General features: G+C 49.1%; 1 protein-coding gene across 8 annotated transcripts in view; it reads left to right on the forward strand.

Annotated features, from left to right (window-relative positions):
* The window catches only part of LOC136115307 (E3 ubiquitin-protein ligase NEDD4-like), a 128,921-nt gene that overhangs the window by 87,020 nt on the left and 21,747 nt on the right, over nucleotides 1–20,154 (forward strand). For 3 of the 8 annotated variants that reach the window (XM_071802835.1, XM_071802834.1, XM_071802832.1), the window contains 13 exons: nucleotides 1,425–1,475; nucleotides 2,429–2,490; nucleotides 2,591–2,693; nucleotides 3,889–4,055; nucleotides 6,303–6,435; nucleotides 7,502–7,720; nucleotides 9,776–9,850; nucleotides 11,421–11,480; nucleotides 13,212–13,343; nucleotides 13,797–13,913; nucleotides 14,792–14,989; nucleotides 16,303–16,380; nucleotides 18,044–18,098. In XM_071802835.1, coding sequence (XP_071658936.1) covers nucleotides 1,425–1,475; nucleotides 2,429–2,490; nucleotides 2,591–2,693; nucleotides 3,889–4,055; nucleotides 6,303–6,435; nucleotides 7,502–7,720; nucleotides 9,776–9,850; nucleotides 11,421–11,480; nucleotides 13,212–13,343; nucleotides 13,797–13,913; nucleotides 14,792–14,989; nucleotides 16,303–16,380; nucleotides 18,044–18,098 — 1,450 coding nt within the window. The remainder of the gene's footprint in view (nucleotides 1–1,424; nucleotides 1,476–2,428; nucleotides 2,491–2,590; nucleotides 2,694–3,888; nucleotides 4,056–6,302; nucleotides 6,436–7,501; nucleotides 7,721–9,775; nucleotides 9,851–11,420; nucleotides 11,481–13,211; nucleotides 13,344–13,796; nucleotides 13,914–14,791; nucleotides 14,990–16,302; nucleotides 16,381–18,043; nucleotides 18,099–20,154) is intronic. The other 5 variants (XM_065861340.2, XM_065861337.2, XM_065861342.2 and 2 more) reach the window with 3 other exon arrangements.

Raw genomic sequence — 20,154 nt, forward strand, 5'->3', positions numbered from 1 at the left:
CTCGCAGCGCTGAGGGTCCCCCTGGTGCGAGCTGCCGTGTCCGTGAGCACATCTAGAAGTAGGTGTGTGTTTTCTCCCGAGTAGTTCACATTCGAGTGAAGCTGGAGGTGGAAGGCACTTGGCATTATGTTAATTCTCCAAAGGCAGTAGATGCTACCAGGTTTTTCCAGTAGTTGCTACGAGGAAGATTAATAGTGCAAATTCTGTAATGAAAAACCCATTGGGTGTTTTTACTGAAGTTCTGTGAACTGCAGGCTCCCTGGGCAGGTCCTGGTTTTCTGGGTTCCCAGGGGCACGTGGCACAGTGTGTGTCTGTGGGCCTGCACGCTGTCTTCGTGGTGGAAACAGAGTTCTTGTGATGTTATCATATAAAATATGAATTTTAATATTCAGCTTAATGCTCTGCTATGAGAAATATGTAAACTTGGCCTGGGAGCTGCAGTTTGCACTTCCTGGAATTCTGGGCATAGCGTGGTCTAAATAAGCAGCAGGTTGTTTGGGAATGGCTGGGGCTGATATCTGGTGTCATAAACAGCATCTGCAGAAATCGTTTCCCTGACAGCTGGTTTGTGAAGAACACAGCACGCTTTATGTTGAGAATTCGTATCTTATTGATGAATTCAAGCGTACATTGAGCACAGTGATCAGCTCACAGCGCAAACACATACATGCTCTTTAATTGCTTTATACCTCATGTGTTGCCTTGGACTGCTGAGTGTAACATTTCCAACCTAGATCAACGTGCTGGAATTCATCACATTTGGGTAAGATACTGAAATGATTGATAATGAAGGATTGTCAATATATGGTGTAAATCTGGCTTTCAGATGAGTTAATTCGCTGTGAACTGCGTGTTGGCGCGAGCGTCTGCGCCCTTTGCTGGTTTGATTTAGTGGTTGCTGTTACCGGCAGGGGGGGTTCAAAAGGGTCCCCAACTCATGCAGCTCTGTATTCAGGGTTCGGATGTTGGGTCCCTGCTCTGTCACAGGAGCATGGGAAGTTTTCCTGCAAAAAAGGGGGAGAGAAAACAAGTCAGCAAGGTTTGACATGAACACTTTGATGGCGTGGTGAACAGCAATTCCACACTCTGCTCTTCAATGTATGTGAAGACTGTGCATGGCAGGAGTAGGTTATTGCGTGGTGCTTTGAACGATGCATATGGTGTCAGAGGAAAGAGAGCTTCCTCAGCGCTCACCGCGCACGCCGTGGGCTAAGAAGCCGTTCCGGACTGTCACAGAACACACTCTGCCCAATAGACAGACTATAGCAACGGATAACGAGCGACAGTACGGGGTAGAAACCGCTGGTTACTAAAGTAATGGTACGCAAAGATCTTCATTTCTGTTTCGTTGTGACTGGGCTGATGTTCAACGTTTTTTGCTTTTCTGGTGTAAAATGACTCCTTTTCTGCCTTTATTTGACAGACTCGAGACGACTTCCTGGGCCAGGTGGATGTGCCGCTCAGCCACCTCCCGGTAAGCAGTGGCTCTGTGTGCACCGCGTCCTGGTCCCCGCCAGCCGCGCAGACCTCGCGCTCGCGGGCTTCTCGCCAGGGTCCGGTTGGATGTGGTGCGGGCGAGCGCTCCCGCCACAGCGCTGGAGCTGACGGACAAGCGCTGTGCGCAGCAGGGCCCCGCGGGCCCGGGAGACACGGTTCCTGTGCAGGGACGCGGCCGTCGCTCTCCAGCGTCCGTTGCACTTCTCAGCATCCGGGATTCGTGTCCTGGTTCTTTCTTAAAGCCCTTGTCTGATCCGAGTCAATTCCTGGATGATGTGGCCAACAGACGCATGGTTTCTCACCTACTGTCGCTGGTTATTGTCCTGTTAATCTTCTGGCTTCTTGCTTTTTATGATTTTCCATTATATGAAACACTTGTATTCTCCCTTGGCAAACTCCGGTTCTTCCAGAACTTTTGTTAACACATGTTAAAAAACATATTTTGAGGTCCGCTTTCCAGGGCTCCCGGAGCCGCTTTCTGGGGCTCTGAGCGCCGCTTTCTGGGGTTCCCGGAGCCGCTTTCCGGGGCTCTGAGCGCCACTTTCCGGGGTCCTTGGAGCCACTTTCCGGGGCTCCCGGAGCCGCTTTCCGGGGCTCTTTCCCGCACTTTCGGGGCCGAGGTCGCGCGGGCCGGGCGGGCGCCGGGGTCTGCAGCGCCCCCTGGCGCGCGACAGCGGCAGTAACGGCCGCCGCTCGCGCAGGCCCTGACAGACTAGCGGACTGACGGACTGACCGACTGACGGACTGATCGACTGACGGACTAACGGACTAACGGACTGACCGACTGACGGACTAACGGACTAACGGACTGACCGACTGACGGACTAACACGCCACCGGACCGACAGACTGACGGACGGACGGGCTGACGGCGCCGCCCCCGTCCCCGCGGCGCCCGGGCAGGCCCTGACCCCGTGCCGTGCCTTTGCAGACCGAGGACCCCGCCATGGAGAGGCCGTACACGTTCAAGGATTTCCTGCTCAGACCCAGGAGGTGAGCGGGGCAGCCCTTGTGCTTGAAACGTTCCTTCCCCCAAGATCTGTTTGCAACTGCCCAAGGGTTGTTGGGTGAAACGTGACTCCTTGTCTTGTAGCCACAAATCCCGTGTGAAGGGCTTCTTGAGGCTGAAGATGGCTTATATGCCTAAAAACGGTGGCCAAGAGGATGAAAACAGTGATCAAAGGGATGAATCGGAGGTAAGGCTAAACGCTTCTGGGAGCACCTGTGTGCTGGAGATTCACGTATAGCTGTGCACCAAGCTGTGCACCAAGCTGTGTACCGAGCTGTGTACCAAGCTGTGTACCGAGCTGTGTACCAAGCTGTGCACCAAGCTGTGTACCAGGCTGTGCACCAGGCTGTGCACCAGGCTGTGCACCGAGCTGTGTACCGAGCTGTGCACCAAGCTGTGCACCAGGCTGTGCACCGAGCTGTGTACCGAGCTGTGTACCGAGCTGTGCACCGAGCTGTGCACCGAGCTGTGTACCAAGCTGTGCACCAAGCTGTGTACCAGGCTGTGCACCAGGCTGTGCACCAGGCTGTGCACCGAGCTGTGTACCGAGCTGTGTACCGAGCTGTGCACCGAGCTGTGCACCGAGCTGTGTACCAAGCTGTGCCTCTGCCAGGCGAAGCCCTGGTACAGCGCTGGTAGCAGCTCATTCTCCCCTCCAACACACCCCCCGTTGTCTTTTTACTGCAACCTTGTGTCTTCTCAACCATTTCAAGAATTTCAAAATATTTCAGCTGCCACAATGAATTCTGAAGTCTGTCTGACTCAGTTTGTGAGCAAACAGAAGTGGAGGTAGCGCCAAGGAGAAGAATCCAGAAAGTTACCCAAGTAATTTATAAATATAATGGACTGTATGAGGTACCTCCTCTTCAGAGGCCATTTCCAAATAGGGGTTATAGCATTTTGTTGATTTCCTTGGCAGCGTTGACTTTGCAGAGAGTACAGCTCATGCAAGCACAAGAGGTTTAAAGGCTTCTCAGCACTCTTGTCAGCCGTTTAAAGAATTGGCTGCAATTAGGGGTAGGTGTCAGTGGAATGGTAGCTGGGAAGCAGAAAGGAAAAGCCCGTCGTTATCCTCCATAGCCCGACGGTCACGCCTGGGCAAGTCAGCGCTTGGTTCTCTTTGGCTTTTGGACTGGGAGTCTGCACCCACCCAAGTACGTTTGGGAATCCCCGTCGTAACAAACCAGTGGGAATTTAGGGTTTTTGGCACTGAAATGAAGAGCACGCTGTAACCACAGAGTTTATTCTGTTCCTGTGTGGCTTACACTTAAGTAGTTTTGAACTTCTCTTTGGGAAATGTTCAGTTCCTGCACTTGTACGCTAATGTCAGCAACAACGAAGCAACTTTTCTTTCACTTGACCTTGTTTTTTCCGTTCCCAAGCACGGCTGGGACGTGGTGGATCCCAACGACTCCGCATCGCAGCGTCAGGAGGAGCTGCCGCCCCCTCCGCTGCCTCCCGGCTGGGAAGAGAAGGTGGACAACCTGGGCCGGACTTACTACGTGAACCACAACAACAGGAGCACGCAGTGGCATCGCCCCAGTCTCATGTGAGTGGCGGCGAGCGCGTGTTCGTGGGAGCGCGGAGGTATCGGTCAGGCCAGCGATGTTGTCAAACGAACGTAACCGTTTTGATTTTACACATTCACGGCTGGAAAAGTCTGAAGCGAGCCTCTTACGGGGCGGTTTGTAAAGGCACGCTTCTCTTCGGTAACAGGCAGATCGTGGTTTTGATGCTGTGTTCCGTATCTGACACTATGCTTTATTCAGAGAAGAGTTTTCACAGGTGTGCTAGGGAACTGAGACCCGCAGTCTGGATATCTTCGGTAAAAAGAGACCTCTCCACCCGCAGCAAATGACATCCGCATGGGTATTGTGGGCAATCCTAGGCAATCTGAAGGGGCGGGAGGGAAGTCAGTGCACTCACAGCATACCTTGGAGCACTGCAGACAGGTGGGGCTTTTGTCAGCAGTTTACTGGGGAAGAACAAATTCCGTTCTTCTACAGACTGTTGAAAAGGCAGGGAAAAAATGAACTCTGTTAAGTTTTAATGAAGTTAAAGTGATGAACTTCGAGGAGATCCTGGTTATTATTCAGTGTATAGACTGTGCCCTGGTTGTGCTAATGTGGAGCTCCTGTCCAAGCCTTCATTATGTGCCTCTTATGAATTAGATTGATAAAGCTGGGGCAAGCTTACATTTTAAAAAATACATATAATGGGTGATGTTAAGAATTATACTGAAATAATGTATTGGCTATACATCTTGCATTATTTTTATGTAGCTACTATTTTTACACTACTGCTCATTAGAACAGTAATGGTTATTCTTTCTTGAATATTCATCATCATAGCTAAATTATGCAAATGTGTGTTGTCCTTATTTAAGGCACTATTTGTTCTTCTCGTCTGATGTGTTTATTGTAGTTAGAATCGAATTAATTTTTGTTCTGTATGTTTTGAACTATTTACTGTTGAACTATTTGAGCTATTGACTAAGCAGTGTGTATTTTGGCAAGTAAATCTCATCAGCTACAGTCATTATGATTGGTAATTGTCAATAAGTGTCTATAACAAAGCAGGTTTTATGAACTATTTGATTTAGCACTTCCTTGTAATGTGGTTGTGCTAAACGAAGTAGAGAGGACATGGATTCAGAAATGTTTGACTGCCAGATGCCAAAAAGCAGTGGTCACTAGAAAGCATCATTGTCAGATGGGTGTATAAAATGAAGGCCTCAGGTTCGCTATTCGCCAGGTATCCTCATGGGTACTTTGGAAACAAACGCAGAATTCCTGCAGATGAACTTTACACATGACAGCGGGCTGGGTGAAGAGCGAAGGCTCTAGAAGGGCGCTGTTCAGCCTTTCAATTCTGTGAACGTTTGAAACCGCTGGGAGGGGAAGGTTGAGAGCAGGGTAGATAAGCTCTCGCTTCCAGGCCAGGAACTCGGCTGTGGCCTTGGTCCTGAAGGCAAAACACCGAGTGCTGTCCAGTCCACGTCTGCACTGGTTCACGTCTCACAGCTCTTTAAATGAGCAGCAGTCAAGTGGCTGCATAGAGGTTTTCCTGAACACGACCGTGTTCCAGAGTTAGTCCCTCGTCCCGGGGAGCGGTTCCGGTACAACACCACCCCCGGAGTGCGGAGGCAGCGCTCTGGGTCTCGGGGCCCAGCAGTCTCCGTGGGGAGCTGCCGTCCCCGACTCCCCGCTGCCGCTGAGCGGCCGGTGCCTTCCCGCGCCGCAGGGCCGGCGTTCGCGCTGGCTGTCACCCGAGGAGCGCGCTGGCTGTCACCCGAGGAGCGCGCTGGCTGTCACCCGAGGAGCGCGCTGGCTGTCACCCGAGGAGCGCGCTGGCTGTCACCCAAGGAGCGCGATGGCTGTCACCCGAGGAGCGCAATGGCTGTCACCCGAGGAGCGCGATGGCTGTCACCCGAGGAGCGCAATGGCTGTCACCCGAGGAGCGCGATGGCCTTACCAGGCAAAGGCGCGGTCCTGGTGTCAGAGCTGGCTGCTCGTCGCAGGAGAGGCTGCGGGTGGTGTGTCTGAACCTGCACTTCCATCGCTGCGCAGCCAGTTTCGATATCACACAGCATTTGTGAAGTGCTTCCAGTTGTATTTACTTTGGAGTGAGGGATTAAATGGTCTGCTGTTCATGAAGCCTGACATATGTAAGAGCAATGATCTTTATAAGCAAAAGCATTAGTGATGTTTTGAAAGCAGTGGACGAAGCAGGTGTTTAACATTCATTATTTTCTTGTTCTTTTCCCCTTTGCGTGCTTTCATTTCCCCCTGTGCAGCGACGTGGGGTCCGATTCAGACAACAACATCAGGCAAATAAACCAAGAAGCAGCCCATAGGCGGTTCCGCTCCCGCAGGCACATTAGCGAGGACTTGGAACCGGAGCCCGCGGAGAGCGCGGACGCTCCCGAGGTACGTCGGGGCCGGGCTGCGGGAGCGTGGCTGAGCTCCCGGCTGATGACTTACACTGGTACACTAGTTACTGTGCGACATACACACAATAGAAGTCCTAACCAGAGCTGTACTGTACAGGTCTGTGCACTTGCGGGTGCCTGACAGTGTATGCACAATATTAGATACCATGCGAATGCTGGGAGGAACATTGGTAATTCCAATAACTGCTTGTGTATACATCTCAATAGAAACGCTTTCAATATTCTGCCTTGAATAACAGTGGAATAAGCTGTAAAAAGAAGGGAAACACGCTGGCTGGAGCTGTCACGTGCTTCAGTTTTCGTTAGTGCCTGGATTTGGAGGGCAGAGAAGCTGTTGGGTTTTTCCCCAAATACTTGGGTTTAGTTAGAATTCTGAGACCTTATTAATCAGGTGTTTGGTTAATCTATAGCTAGACTAAATAAATGAAGTTTGGTAGATACTTGTAGGCCTAAGTGAGAGTTTGTGCAAAGCTCTAATTCCACTCAACTTTAAGGAATATTTTATTATGTGAATCGTGGAGAAAATTCTTAGTGCAAAACTAGGTTTGGTTCACTAAATGTTATTTGGAGCAACAGGCAGGTTCCTGAAACTATAGTTGCACTTGTCACCTCTTAATACTTGATTTGTTCTTTATTCTTTAACTTAACTTAGCTTGATAAATTCTTTCTTACAAGTTTTTGTAAGAGTGCAGAATTACAGTTAGAACAAAATTGCAAAAAGAATTTATTGAATGAGAGCTCTTTCTTAGGCATCTTTTCACCTACATAATTTTCTGTGTAGAATCGTAAAGCATTTTGTCATCATCAACACGAAGACAGTTTTGAAGTCAACGTGCAGAACCATTTTCCCCGTGATTACTTTGCACGAGTAGTGTTTGTGTGTCGTAGTGGTTTATTTGAAATGAACGTAGAGGTCTGTTTCATTAAACGTGGAGTCTGGTGGTCACACCTGCGCGGGCCGCAATGAGGTGGTCGTGCAGAAGGCAGAGGGAAGGCGGACTGGTCTGTCTGTAAATCCTCACCGTGGTTTCCTCTCTCCTCAGCCCTGGGAGACCATCTCGGAGGAGGCGAGCGCGGGCGGGGACGCCCTGGGGCTGGCGCTGCCGCCGCCCTCGTCGCCGGTGTCGCGCAGCCCCCAGGAGCTGTCGGAGGAGCTGAGCAGGCGGCTGCAGGTGGCTCCGGACTCCGGCGGGGAGCAGCTCGCGTCTCTGATTGTGCGTAACGCGCCGATCCGTAACGGTCCGAGCCCTTTGCACGGCTGGGTAGGGACTGCTGGGCTCAGGAAGACCTGAGCATACAGTTAAAATTATCTTCCAAAAAATGCATCATGATTTCATCATAGGGCAAACTGCCTCCAGCAACAGAATCCCTTGATTTAGGTTTAATTTTTTCTTCGTGTGAGTTTAACTTCAGCCTTCGCTACTGTTCCACCTTTAGTGAAACAAAGTATGTAATACTAGGGAGTGTAAAGCTCAGAGTTCCCAAAGGAAGGACGGAAACCTGCTAACGCTCTTTCAGTCATCATCCATTCTACTACATGGTAGTTTTTCACTCTTCTAGCTGTGCATGTCTATATTAGAGCATGTGCTTGCTTATATGAGGATTTCATAAACCTCTCATGGTTTACTGGATCGACTGTTGTAAGACTAAGAAAGGACTGGAGCTGAAGTGGGTAGTTGTTAATAAATCCTGCACAGGTTTGTAAATGGCTGCTCCGGTAAAAGTTTCGTCATAAGAGGTTTCTTGAGGTAAAACCAAAGATATGCTCTATATTTGTGCAAAGCACTTGTTTGCCAGACTGGTGACACCACGAGAAGTAAGGATGATGCGCTTGCAAGTGGGCAATGCCGTATGTCTCTGGTTAAGAAAACAATTCTGAGTATCAAACAGAACATCATGCTGTGATTTTTTGTGGTATGTTGTTGTTTCTTTGGGGTTTGGTTTGGTTTTTTTAATTGCTAGTATATGCCACCAATGTACCTTTGGAATTCAAGAGATAAGAAATCATATTTACTCTTGTTCTGATTAAATCTCGATTAGGTGCAAGCTATTTACAAAGAGCCTGTGCAGCTGGTGTCTTATACTGGTTTGAATGTTATCCAGAGGCTAATTAGCAAATTATAGCTCCAGTGGCCAACCATCTGCATGCAGAGTCGCTGGTGCTTCTGGAGATAACTGCACATTTTAGGGCTTTGCTTGGAGGGCAGGATGCTAATCAAATAGTTCTGGTGGCAAGATCAGGGCCTGCTGGCTTTTACATTAACAATAATAAATGGTACAGCTGCAAAGTTATCTTAATTAATAATTCAGTAATTATATTCCTATCTGAACCAGCTCTTTTATGAGCCATTAAATGATAGCATCTTTCTTATCCGTACAATATAAATTATAATCAGACCACACTCGCAGAGCAAGAAATTCTAACTCACACTAGCAGAGATTTTAAATGCTTTTGTGCTGAGTAACGTCAGCAGCCGCTGCTTCCCGGTACTTGCAGTCGTGTTACCCCGGGTTGCACCCGGCTCTGTGCACAGGCCGCCGGGCCAGCAGCGCTGAGAGCGCGGTGCTCAGCACCCGGCTCTGTGCACAGGCCGCCGGGCCAGCAGCGCTGAGAGCGCGGTGCTCAGCACCCGGCTCTGTGCACAGGCCGCCGGGCCAGCAGCGCTGAGAGCGTGGTGCTCAGCACCCGGCTCTGTGCACAGGCCGCCGGGCCAGCAGCGCTGAGAGCGTGGTGCTCAGCACCCGGCTCTGTGCACAGGCCGCCGGGCCAGCAGCGCTGAGAGCGTGGTGCTCAGCACCCAGCTCTGTGCACAGGCCGCCGGGCCAGCAGCGCTGAGAGCGTGGTGCTCAGCACCCGGCTCTGTGCACAGGCCGCTGGGCCAGCAGCGCTGAGAGCGTGGTGCTCAGCACCCGGCTCTGTGCACAGGCCGCTGGGCCAGCAGCGCTGAGAGCGTGGTGCTCAGCACCCAGCTCTGTGCACAGGCCGCCGGGCCAGCAGCGCTGAGAGCGTGGTGCTCAGCACCCGGCTCTGTGCACAGGCCGCCGGGCCAGCAGCGCTGAGAGCGTGGTGCTCAGCACCCGGCTCTGTGCACAGGCCGCTGGGCCAGCAGCACTGAGAGCGTGGTGCTCAGCACATGGTGCTCAGTGTGGAGCTCCAGCATGTCTGTCAGGCAGCTCCTGTCTCTGGACCCTGCTGCCCAAGCGCTGGCTCTGGGGCGGCTCCTTGGTCCGATCCAGCACTTGGGTGAAATAGCTGAATAAAGCCCCGTGTTTTAAGACACCTGAACTTAAAGACTTCTTTTTCTTTTATTTCCCAGCAAAGAGATCCTTCTTCAAGATTAAGATCTTGCAGTGTAACAGACACAGTCGCTGAGCAGTCTCAGTTATCCTTGGTAAGCCAAAGCTAAACTCTGTTTCTGTTGTTTGAACGTTCTCTGGTTCTGACAGTCCCTTTTCTTGGTCAGTCCTGGTCAGATGTAGATCAGTATGGGCAGATGACCATCCCAAATAGTAATGGGCACCCAGCTAATACCGTCACGCTCAGCAACTAAAATGAGGACCTTCCTGAGACTGGAGACGTTTCTGAGACCGAGAGCACGGTCGCGCTAGCGTTAGTGATGTAGCAGACATGGAGTTTACTGGGCTCTGGACATACAGGCAGTGGAGACACAAAATCTTCACCGGGCTTTTTCAGCGGGGCGGCAGACGGCGGTAGCGGCCACAGGGCTCTTGTATCAGTGATCCTTTTGTGTCCTGTAAACTGATTTCACTTGGAATATGTGAATCTGTAGGACATGAAAACGGATTGATGTTTACCTGGTTGCAGTTGAAAGGAGCCTTTTTTCTTAGTCCTCGTACAATAGAACAGAATTGCAGCTGCTGTACTTTTTTAATCTGAGCGCTTTAGGTAAGCAGCAGCTTCTGCAGTTTTATTTGAGTACCTTCTTCAAACACGAAAAGATACAAAGGTTTCTTTTAAATATGTATTAAATATTTCAAAAATATTATTGTTCAAATAATAACTATGCACACCTTTGGTCTGACTGACAGGAAGTTCCACATATTTGGTCCTCCATCCCAAGTATGAGGATTGCAGGGGTGGCGGGCTATAGAGAGAGTACCTAAAGTAAGATTGTGCGAGATACACGTTTGAATAAAACTGTTCAGATCGTCAAAACAATTTAGTATTTTTTTAATTATAGTTTCCTTCCAGCATTTTTTCCCCAGTTTTTCATGAGAAATATATTCCATATGAATCTAGAAACAGCAATTTCGGGTACCTTTGTAACCTTCGGCGATTTGTGTGCAAGCACCGCTCCCGGTGTGCCCCGGCCTGCTCTGCTGCGGGGTTTGCAGCGCCGGTGCCGTGCGGGCTCTGCCTGCGGGAGCGCCGCTCTCTGTCCCGGGGACGCGGCTTCCGCTGCGCGCTGGCAAGCGCCCGCAGTTGGAAAGCGCTGCTCTGGAGCAAGGCTGTTCTCCTCTTAGCCGTACCTCATCCTTACTGAGCTAGTGGTCATTCCTCTTGTAGCAGCTAAATACCGTGCTGCTCGTCACCGGATTAATCCCTGCTGAAAGTTCACAGGATCAGTTCCTTCTTTTTCATCTGGCTTTCAGTGCACACATTGATGACCAGAAAGTATCCGTTGTGGGTTTAAATACCATGTTTATGGGTAAAACATTCGAAATTTCCTTAGGGGAAGATCCCGTTCCATCTAGAACAAACGTCCAGTGGATACAAGAACTCTCGACACTCATTCCCTCTGTGGTTTTTATGCGAGATTCTGTCCTGGTTATCAGTGATTGATGACTCAGTTTCTTTGCTAATATCTTAAACATTATTTCCATCTAATCACTCTCTCTTAATAAATTAGAGTATGATTCCTTACTCATAAAGATCTGAGAGTAATCTGTGACCTTTGTCACTAACTGTTCTGATCTGTGTCATTAATTATCATTCAACAGCAGAGCGGTCCGTCTGGGAGAGCTCGTTCTTCAACGGTCACAGGTGGTGAGGAGCCAACGGTAATGCCGCTCTTTATCAAGCACTGTCTCTGAATGAAGCGTGGGAGGAGGTGTACGATGAGGAACTTCTTTCACAAAGCAGCAGTGTGTTAAATGAAATCCAAACACTGAATCGATAGTTATAGTTTGTTGTTGTTTCAGATTTTGTCAAAATTCCTCAGACTCCAGTTGCACGCAGTACCAGCGTGCTTTAGAGATGCGGGCGTGCCCCTGAGCTTTGGTAAAGCTGTGCGCTAAGGAAGTACCTAATTCTGTAAAAACTGATAGTGAAGGAATCAGGGATTAGAGACATCAAGTTAGTATACAGGTAGCTGTGGTTTTAGCTTGCACCTGTCTTCCCTTGCTCTCCATTAGGCTAACTAATTTTGTTCTTAAAGCTGATCTAGTCTGAGAACCGTGGAGGTACAGCGGTACTCCAGGTGTTTCCAGACCGCCTGCGCGGCCTCGTTGTCCCCGGTGAAGGGCTGGGGAGCATCGGGCCGCTCGTGGAGGGGCAGCGTCCGCGCTGCCTGCCGGCTCTGCCCGCGCCGCTGCGGCAATCCCGCTCTGCCCAGTACGTGGCTGTTCAGGAGAGAAAGAAATCGGTCTCATACTTTGTTTCGGTGCTATTACCTGGGTTCCTCATCTGTTTTCCTCTGGTCTCTGTTTCCTATTGGGTTCCTATTGGGTTGGTTCTCTTAGCGCCAGGAAGCTGCCTGTTTCTAAAGGAACTGGTGTTGCTGGTGAGCTCAGGAACTGCGCTCACTGGTAAGGCAGTTCAGCACTGGGCTTACTCTGTCCTGTGGTGAAGATACGTAGTTTTCATCGTCCTGCTATCAAGGCAGGTATTTTGAAAGAGGGAGGCAATCTAGCATTATAGTCTCCTGGTAAGGTCTCAATATATATTTTAATGCATTGAACCAAGTATCTAGACATAGATACTGAAAAGCACCTTGAATGTGCCAAGACTTTGGCACAAGTATTAATACATGGGCTTCATTGGAGAGCAAAGATACCATCCTGCAGAGTTCAGCAGTTTGCTTCTCTAGCTCTTTGTATTTACATCAGTTACTTGAGAAAAACGCCTGTCCTTCATGTTGTGATTTTCTTGTTTGCTTCAGTGCCAGCCAGGTTACCTGTTCTTCGTCATTTATTCCAGCAAGCGATGGCTTCAGAGAAGAGGGGTCCCAGACTAGGAAGTGACTGAGCTTAGTCAGGATGTACGTAGAGCGTGTGGTCTGAACACCGCCCCTCCCTGGGCATCCCCTGTAAACCTGCACTCAGCTGCAGGCAGAGTCAGCGCTAAACATTCTCTCCGGGCTGTTTTTCTTCAGATAGCTTTTCCGCTTGCGCTGCAGTGCGTGTCTTTGTTTCCTCTGCATGTCCCTGGGGAAAACATCCACTTGGCTTAAGCACCAAGTATCTTCCCCATGGAAGTACCCAAGACAACGTCAGCAACGCACAGTGACATAGTTATTGGGTTGAATAGCGGCGTAACTTGTTTAATGACAGTTAGTGCCTTTGGCAACGTTAATGTTGTCCATATATTTTTGTTAGAACAGTGTCTTTCTTGTGGAACTTGTGGTACATGAAGAAGAGCTTATGTCAAATGAAACCAGAAACTATATTCTTCTGTATGCTCGTTGTGTTTAAGAAAGTTGTGAGTTAACAAGTTCTTTTTTTAAACAAAAGAACGATGAAGTGTTTGTTAGCTATTATGAAATAACGATACAGTATCTCTTGGTTGAACAGCCCTCAGTGGCCTATGTCCATACCACACCAGGCTTGCCCTCAGGCTGGGAGGAGAGGAAGGACGCAAAGGGCCGGACTTACTACGTCAATCACAACAATCGCACCACAACCTGGACGCGGCCCATCATGCAGGTAGGAAGCTGTTAAAGTGCTTCATTTGAATAGCAAACACGTAGTATGTATGGGGTATCGTTCCACTCGAAACTGCTCCTCAGAACTCTGAAATGAGAAAGATAAAATCCCAAGTGTTGTTGTGACAACTCGGGACAATCGTAAAAAACTGCAGTGATTCGGGTTCTTGTGTTACTTCTTTTAGCTGTAGTAAGGGACAGGTTAAGTTGATTGCTACAACGGAAGGAATTTACAAAGAGGTACATGTGAAGTAATAAAAAGAGGCAAACACTGTCTTAGCATTGAATTTGGAAGTTGTGTTGATCTGTTAATAGCACTGTACATTAGTTGCCCTTCCAGTGGAGTTGCAATGAATGTCTTTAAGAAGGTGTATGTAGTATTTCACACCACTAACAAAGAATTCCCCCGTGTCGTGACGCGTCCCGAACGGCGCGGCTGGGTGTGCCCGAGCAGCTGGCGGAGGACGGCATGGTGGGCTCGGCGGCCAGCAGCAACCACCTGAGCGAACCGCAGATCCGGCGGCCCCGCAGCCTGAGCTCGCCCACGGTGACGCTGTCGGCCCCGCTGGAGGTGAGACGAGGCGCGCTTCCCCCGCCGGGTTTGCCCCCGCAGGTTGCTGTTTTCTTTAGCACTTTTCCGTCTGGATCCTTGCATTGTACAATGCTGTTACTTAACTTTTATGGTCATTAAATGGAGTATTTTATATGGGATTATTTGCTTGGGTCAGTAAGACTTGATCTGTGTGCGCGTCTGAAACAGACGTCGTGACTCCTTCCGGTGCTGTGAGTGCGTGAAAGGGGAGATACTTTGTTAGGCTGAAGCATCCCAATTTTAAAGTTGTTCAGGCGTCTGAACTTTCCGTTTCCCAGTGAAATTAAAAACAAATGGGGTAAGTTCAGTTTTTGACCCAAGGCACGGGGCAGAGCAGCCGTTTGTGCCTGTGGTCACTTACTTAAAAAAAGTCCAAAATCTGTAGTTGCAAACCTCTGTTTATTGGAGGAGTTTGCTTTAAGTTCCTATTTAACTCTTTCGTCTGAAGTTATTGTTGAGAAATGCATAGAAAAGTGGGTAACACTCCCTCACCTTTGGGATGCTCTTTTGTTGTAAAGTGAGTTGTATTGCACCGTGAAGCACAAAGAAATGCTTTTGTTTTCCCCTTCACAAGCTGAAATATTGACGTGTACAGGGCAGCTGCAGTGAAGTGTGCGATCAAACGGCAGTGCCACGGACATTGTTATTGCAGAGGGAGGTGCTAAACACTGTGTCCTTCACAGCGAAAAGCCCGTGTGCTGCAAGGAGCAGGCTGTAGCTAAGTAAGGTCCAGGAGATCCATCCCAGCACTTGATTCTAGTGTTAGTTACATCTGGAATGGAGACCTGTTTTGCTGCGGTGCCAAGGTTGGACGCTGTTGAGTGCCGTTTGCGAGGTGAATCTCTGGTTGTGCCCAGGGTATGAAGGACTCCCCGGCGCGCAGGACGGTGAAGGACACGCTTTCCAACCCCCAGTCCCCGCAGCCCTCGCCCTACAACTCCCCGAAGCCGCAGCACAAGGTGGCGCAGAGCTTCCTGCCCCCGGGCTGGGAGATGCGCATCGCGCCCAACGGCCGGCCCTTCTTCATCGACCACAACACCAAAACCACCACGTGGGTAAGAGGCGTTCTGGAGGATGGATTTTAAATCAGTTGCTGTCTTCTAAAGGTTTCTGTCTTCGCTTTCCTGCCTATATACCTCTGCATTTATGGTGCCATTTGTCTTGTCCTTAAGGGGGGGCTTTGTCAGCCCAGCTTTTCCTACAGCCGCAGTGGGAACCACCGAACGGTCCGTGCAGCCATGTACAGAGCAAAAGACTCGAGTAGCCAGTTCTAGGACATGACTTGAGTGCTGCCTTTGCTGCTCAGAGAAAGAGAACTTACTTGTTACTGTCCTCTTGGATTTTGGTGCATTTGTGCATCATGCACCATGCAATAGTGGTTTGCATTTTGTATTTGACCCTTTTGATACGTGATGCGTCATTGCATACAAGCACTGTCCTTCAGGCTCCCCAAATCTGGGGGTTAGAGGCACAGAGTGCAATGGAGATGCGGATTGTTGTTTGGTTTGAGACTGTCCGTAGTTGTGTTGTATTTCCCTGTGATTAGCACTGCCTTTTTGTTAACGTAACGTGTGTTCATCCTCCTCAGTTAACGGGATGCATTTCCCGATTTGTTTTATGTCACGAGGATCCCTTTTTCAATAGTTCTGCAACTCGGGTCAACAAGTTGAAGAAATAGAATTACACCAGTTAAAAATGTGGCGGACGACCCAGCAGTTGACATCACCATTGAAATCCGAGTTGCCCTTTAATTGTCAGGCATCGTTCAGGTTCCCAGTGACCACTGCTAACGTGACAGATCTTAAATGGTGGTTTTAATGGTGTTCCCGGTGCACGGGGGTAACTTAACGTGTGTGCAAATCTCTAGGTCTCTTCTGAGACCAGTTTTACTTGCCCCCTTTTGCTTCATTTGGGCATTGGTGTAATAATATAAAAAAGTAAGAAGCTCATTTTCATCCTTTTAGAGCCTTTTTGTGATAGGATGCCTTATTTCTTTTATGTTTTTAAGAGTCAAAAGTGTGCATATGTTTCAAAATGCCGCTATGGGAGTGCTGTGTCCGTAAGAACCGGCTGTGCTCTCGCAGTGTCTGACCAGAGCACACCTCGTGGGTCAGAGTCCTGCGTCGCCCTCTGCCTCTCCTGGCGTCTGAGGATCGTGGCGTGTGCACCCGGAGGAAACGGGGGACACCTCCCCGTACTCGGTGTTCTGTCACTTGGATGGGCTTTGGTGTATATCTCAAAAAGAGGGAAAAGGAATATAAGAGTAACTGTAATGTAGCAAGATTTCTTTTCTAGATAATTGTGTGTTTGACTTAGTGTGTAACTCTAACTTGATCTGTCGGATTTACAGTTGCATATTCTGTTACAGGAGGATCCACGGCTGAAATTTCCAGTGCATTTGAGAACAAAAGCATCTTTGAACCCTAATGATTTAGGCCCTCTTCCTGTAAGTGGTGATGTGTATGTATTTCAATGTATACCTGCTAGTGTGTGATCCGATCTGTTGTTGCTCAGATACTGTACGTGGACACGCACGTTGGTGCCATCAGTTTTCTGGAGGTACTAAGGCCGTGTTTTCTGTAGCACAAAAAGCCTTACTGTGGTGTGTGAATCAGTCAGGCTCTCCGAAAGCAGCCCCTGGTGTTTCTGAAGTTATTGCGTTTTCTTGGCTTGTCTGAAGCTTTGGGCTTTGAAGAAACTGACTTTGTTCTTGTCTCCGTGTGCTTTTAGGTAGTTGCCTGTTGCTGGAGCAGAGCTCTGTTAATGTACCAGCATGGATTGGCATTCAGAAATCTAAATACATTCTGGTTTTCAATGAAGCTTCCATATTCTACAGAGAAAGTTATCATTTTAGTGTCAGCCATGCCCAATACAGAGCTTTGCTTTGGTGTTAAACAACCGCATCCTCGGCGGCAGAGAGTACTCGCTGAACGTGAATGCTTTTTCTAAACTGATTTTTACGCTGCCGTGTTAATTCAGCTCATTGCTTCATACATACTGAGCATACTTTTGAGCTCAGAATTGCCATTGCAATTGTACTGGCGACTCTGGAAACCTTAGTGACAGCGAGCCGCTAAAGGTGGCCAGCACCCCGGTGCTCAGCTCAGCCAGCCTGCCCGGGCCCCAGCACCTGCCCCAGCACCTGCCCCAGCACCTGCCCCAGCACACCGCGCCTCACGTGAGTTCGGTGTTTAGTGGTTACCGTAACGAGCCTTGAATCCGCCTTGTTGTAACTGAGCGGGGCTACAGCTGACTCGGCTGAACCGCAGGCCGGGGCGGGGACAAGTGCTGCCCGTGGTGAGGGGACATAACCCCCGTTGTTGTCCGAAAATCTCACTGCCCTTGGCATGATTAGCAAAAGAATCACCTTGTATTTAAGTCAAGCTAGGCCGTTTGTCAGGCCCAGTGCCTTGAATCACTGGTCAGATCAAGAGCTATGCGAGCTGAATGTATTTATTATTATGCATTTCCTGGTCCCCACACCGCAGTAATGCAGTTTGTCTTTGAGAAAACAGCTGTCGAAGCAGCTGTTCTTCTGCAATTTCTCGGACACCTCGAGCATGCATTAATCTTCAAGGACACGTTGCTAGACCGGACAGCGCTGTGTGTAACAACGGCGTGACGTTTATCCTCCTTTCCATTCTATAGCCATTGGGACCGTGAGAAAGGGGAACGGGTAAAAAGGGGAGAATTGAGGGCTAGGTTAGACATTCTTGTCCCGCCATAATGGGATCCTGGCTTATATATTTACACGAAATAACCTACATGTGTTTTGGAAGTAGAAGCAGAAACTCTCAAATCTAATCAATGATGGACAGTCTGTTCTTTGTGATCCTTTCCTCGTGGTAGGAAATGGGTATAAACGTGATGCAGGAAGCCTTACCAAAGGTGTTCTGTGCTGGGTGCAGTTGCCGGTATCAACAGCCAGTTCTTTGGGTCTCGCGAGATTTTTGTCCTTGGCGTAATGCGTCTGTGCCCGTTTTGTGTTTCTGCTCCAAGGAGCTTATCAGACAGTTTAGTAAGTGTGGATAACTTGCTGCTTCCAGCTGGGTGACACTGGTAATATTTCACTTGTTTTCTCTCTCTGTTTTTCTCTTTCCCAATTCCAGCCCGGTTGGGAGGAACGGATACATTTGGATGGAAGAACATTTTACATAGACCATAGTAAGTAAGCACCAGGTTCTACAGCAAATAGACAAAGGGAGGTAATAAAGATTGAAGTGAAAGCTTTATGATTTTACTCTTCATTTAGGAAGCCAGGTGTTGATATGTGGAGACATTGATACCAGAGACTTAGTGCCCTCATACGGTACTGTATATTCACCGAAAGCTTGCTTTTAATTGGCTCATCAAGCTTTGTCCCTCTCTGACTTGTGAAGCATTAACATTTCTTCTTTGTGGTTTCCTTTGTTCTTGTTGATATTTTGGATTCGTTGTTGCTGTTGTTGATGATCCCATGGCTTATTCACACTTAATAAATTAAAATGTACACTAGGAATAGAAAATAAGATGAGAAAAGATCCTGTAGCCACAGCTCCCCGTGGAGGCCGTGCAGAAATGAGCCCCGGTGCGCGCTCTCCCCTCTGCGTTCAGGAGCCTTGTGGCAGTGCTGGTTCTGATCTTATTTCCTATTGCATGTTAAACTGCACCCAGCCCATTCCTCTGGTTGAGTTCTGTTAGTGGAGTTCTAGTGTAAGTGATGTTTCATTGTAACCTGTCTTACTGCGGTATCCCAGAGCTACTGTGTGAGTTTTGGTGTTGTTTGGAAGCAAAGCAGCCCAGAAAAGTGTCCGTCCTTCCTTTCTTTTTCTAAGACTTGAGCTGGACTTTCTAATGAGATATTTCTGCTGATGGCGTAATCCTCACAGCAACAGCTGGCTCAGGAGCCTTTAGAACAGGGTGCCTGTGCTACACAAAACCTAGAGAATTAAAATCGATAACTATGTGTCAGTATCATGTTTTTCCTTCAGTATCAGTAACACTGACTTCTGTGCTTATCCGTAGTTGCATATATGATACTATTAAATCATTACTAAAAGACTGTCTCTAAAGCAATACGAATTTTTAAATGGCACAAATAGTTTTTTAAAAAAACTTGGAAATAATAATCTCGTCAAGCACAAGATCAACCAACCCCTTTCAAACATCAGTGCAGGATTAGTCTTTATACTTCTAGAATTGTTTTTTGCAACAGGCATCTGGAAACTTAACTGTGGCAAAAGCCTGTGATGGACCCGCTGCCACTGAGGAGCCGTGGGGAACCGTCCTGCCTAAAATGGCTCCAGTGGCTGGGCCCGCCAGCCCCTTTGAAACGCTCTGCATCTGCTCAAGCACGTCTTGAAAGTCAATGCACTGCTGAGGTTGCACATTAATTAGAATTCCCCAAATAGTTTATAATTGCTATAAAACCGAGTGTATTTGTGTCTGAAATTTCTCTCTGGTCCCTTTTTTGATCTCAGGTTTTTTAGCTCTTGAGATCATTTCTCCACAGGTTTGAGGGGTTTTTGAAAACGCGTCCTGTTTCCAGCAGATGCCCCTTTGGTCCCAGCTGCTGCCACAGCACTGGGGTTCAGGCGGCCAGCGGGAGCAGCAGCCGTGCCGGTGCCGGGCGGTGGTGATGGTGCCGGTGCCGTGCGGTGGTGCCGGCGCCGTGCGGTGGTGATGGTGCCAGCGCCGTGCGGTGGTGATGGTGCCGGCGCCGTGCGGTGGTGATGGTGCCGGTGCCGTGCAGTGGTGCCGGCGCCGTGCGGTGGTGATGGTGCCGGTGCCGTGCGGTGATGCCGGCGTCGTGCGGTGGTGATGGTGATGGTGCCATGCGGTGGTGCCGGTGCCGTGCGGTGTTGCCAGTGCTGTGGGCTGTTGCCAGTGCTGTGCCAGCAGAGCGGGTGCAGCTGCGGTGACACCGTGTGCTCCACAGGCGGCACCGCTGCTTGGCCATTTGCCCTGAGCACTCTTGGGAGCAGCTTCTGTGGTTTCTGGAGCCGTCAGTCTGACAGCCTTCCTCCCTAGTGTCAGCAACCGTAAATAGGCTTAAAATAGTGTTGTAATACTAAATGAACTGATAGATCCGATTTCTTGAAATGTGCTCGTGACCCTTTTGGATTTTCTTCAGTCACCACTTAATGAATGTCCCCTTTCAAATCCCAGCCCATTTCAACACTAACTTGGGGTGCTCAAAACGTAAGGTCTTGTCCAACCGTAGGAACATGGCAAACACCAG

Source organism: Patagioenas fasciata, chromosome Z (genome assembly GCF_037038585.1).
Source record: "Patagioenas fasciata isolate bPatFas1 chromosome Z, bPatFas1.hap1, whole genome shotgun sequence".
NCBI lineage: Eukaryota > Metazoa > Chordata > Aves > Columbiformes > Columbidae > Patagioenas > Patagioenas fasciata.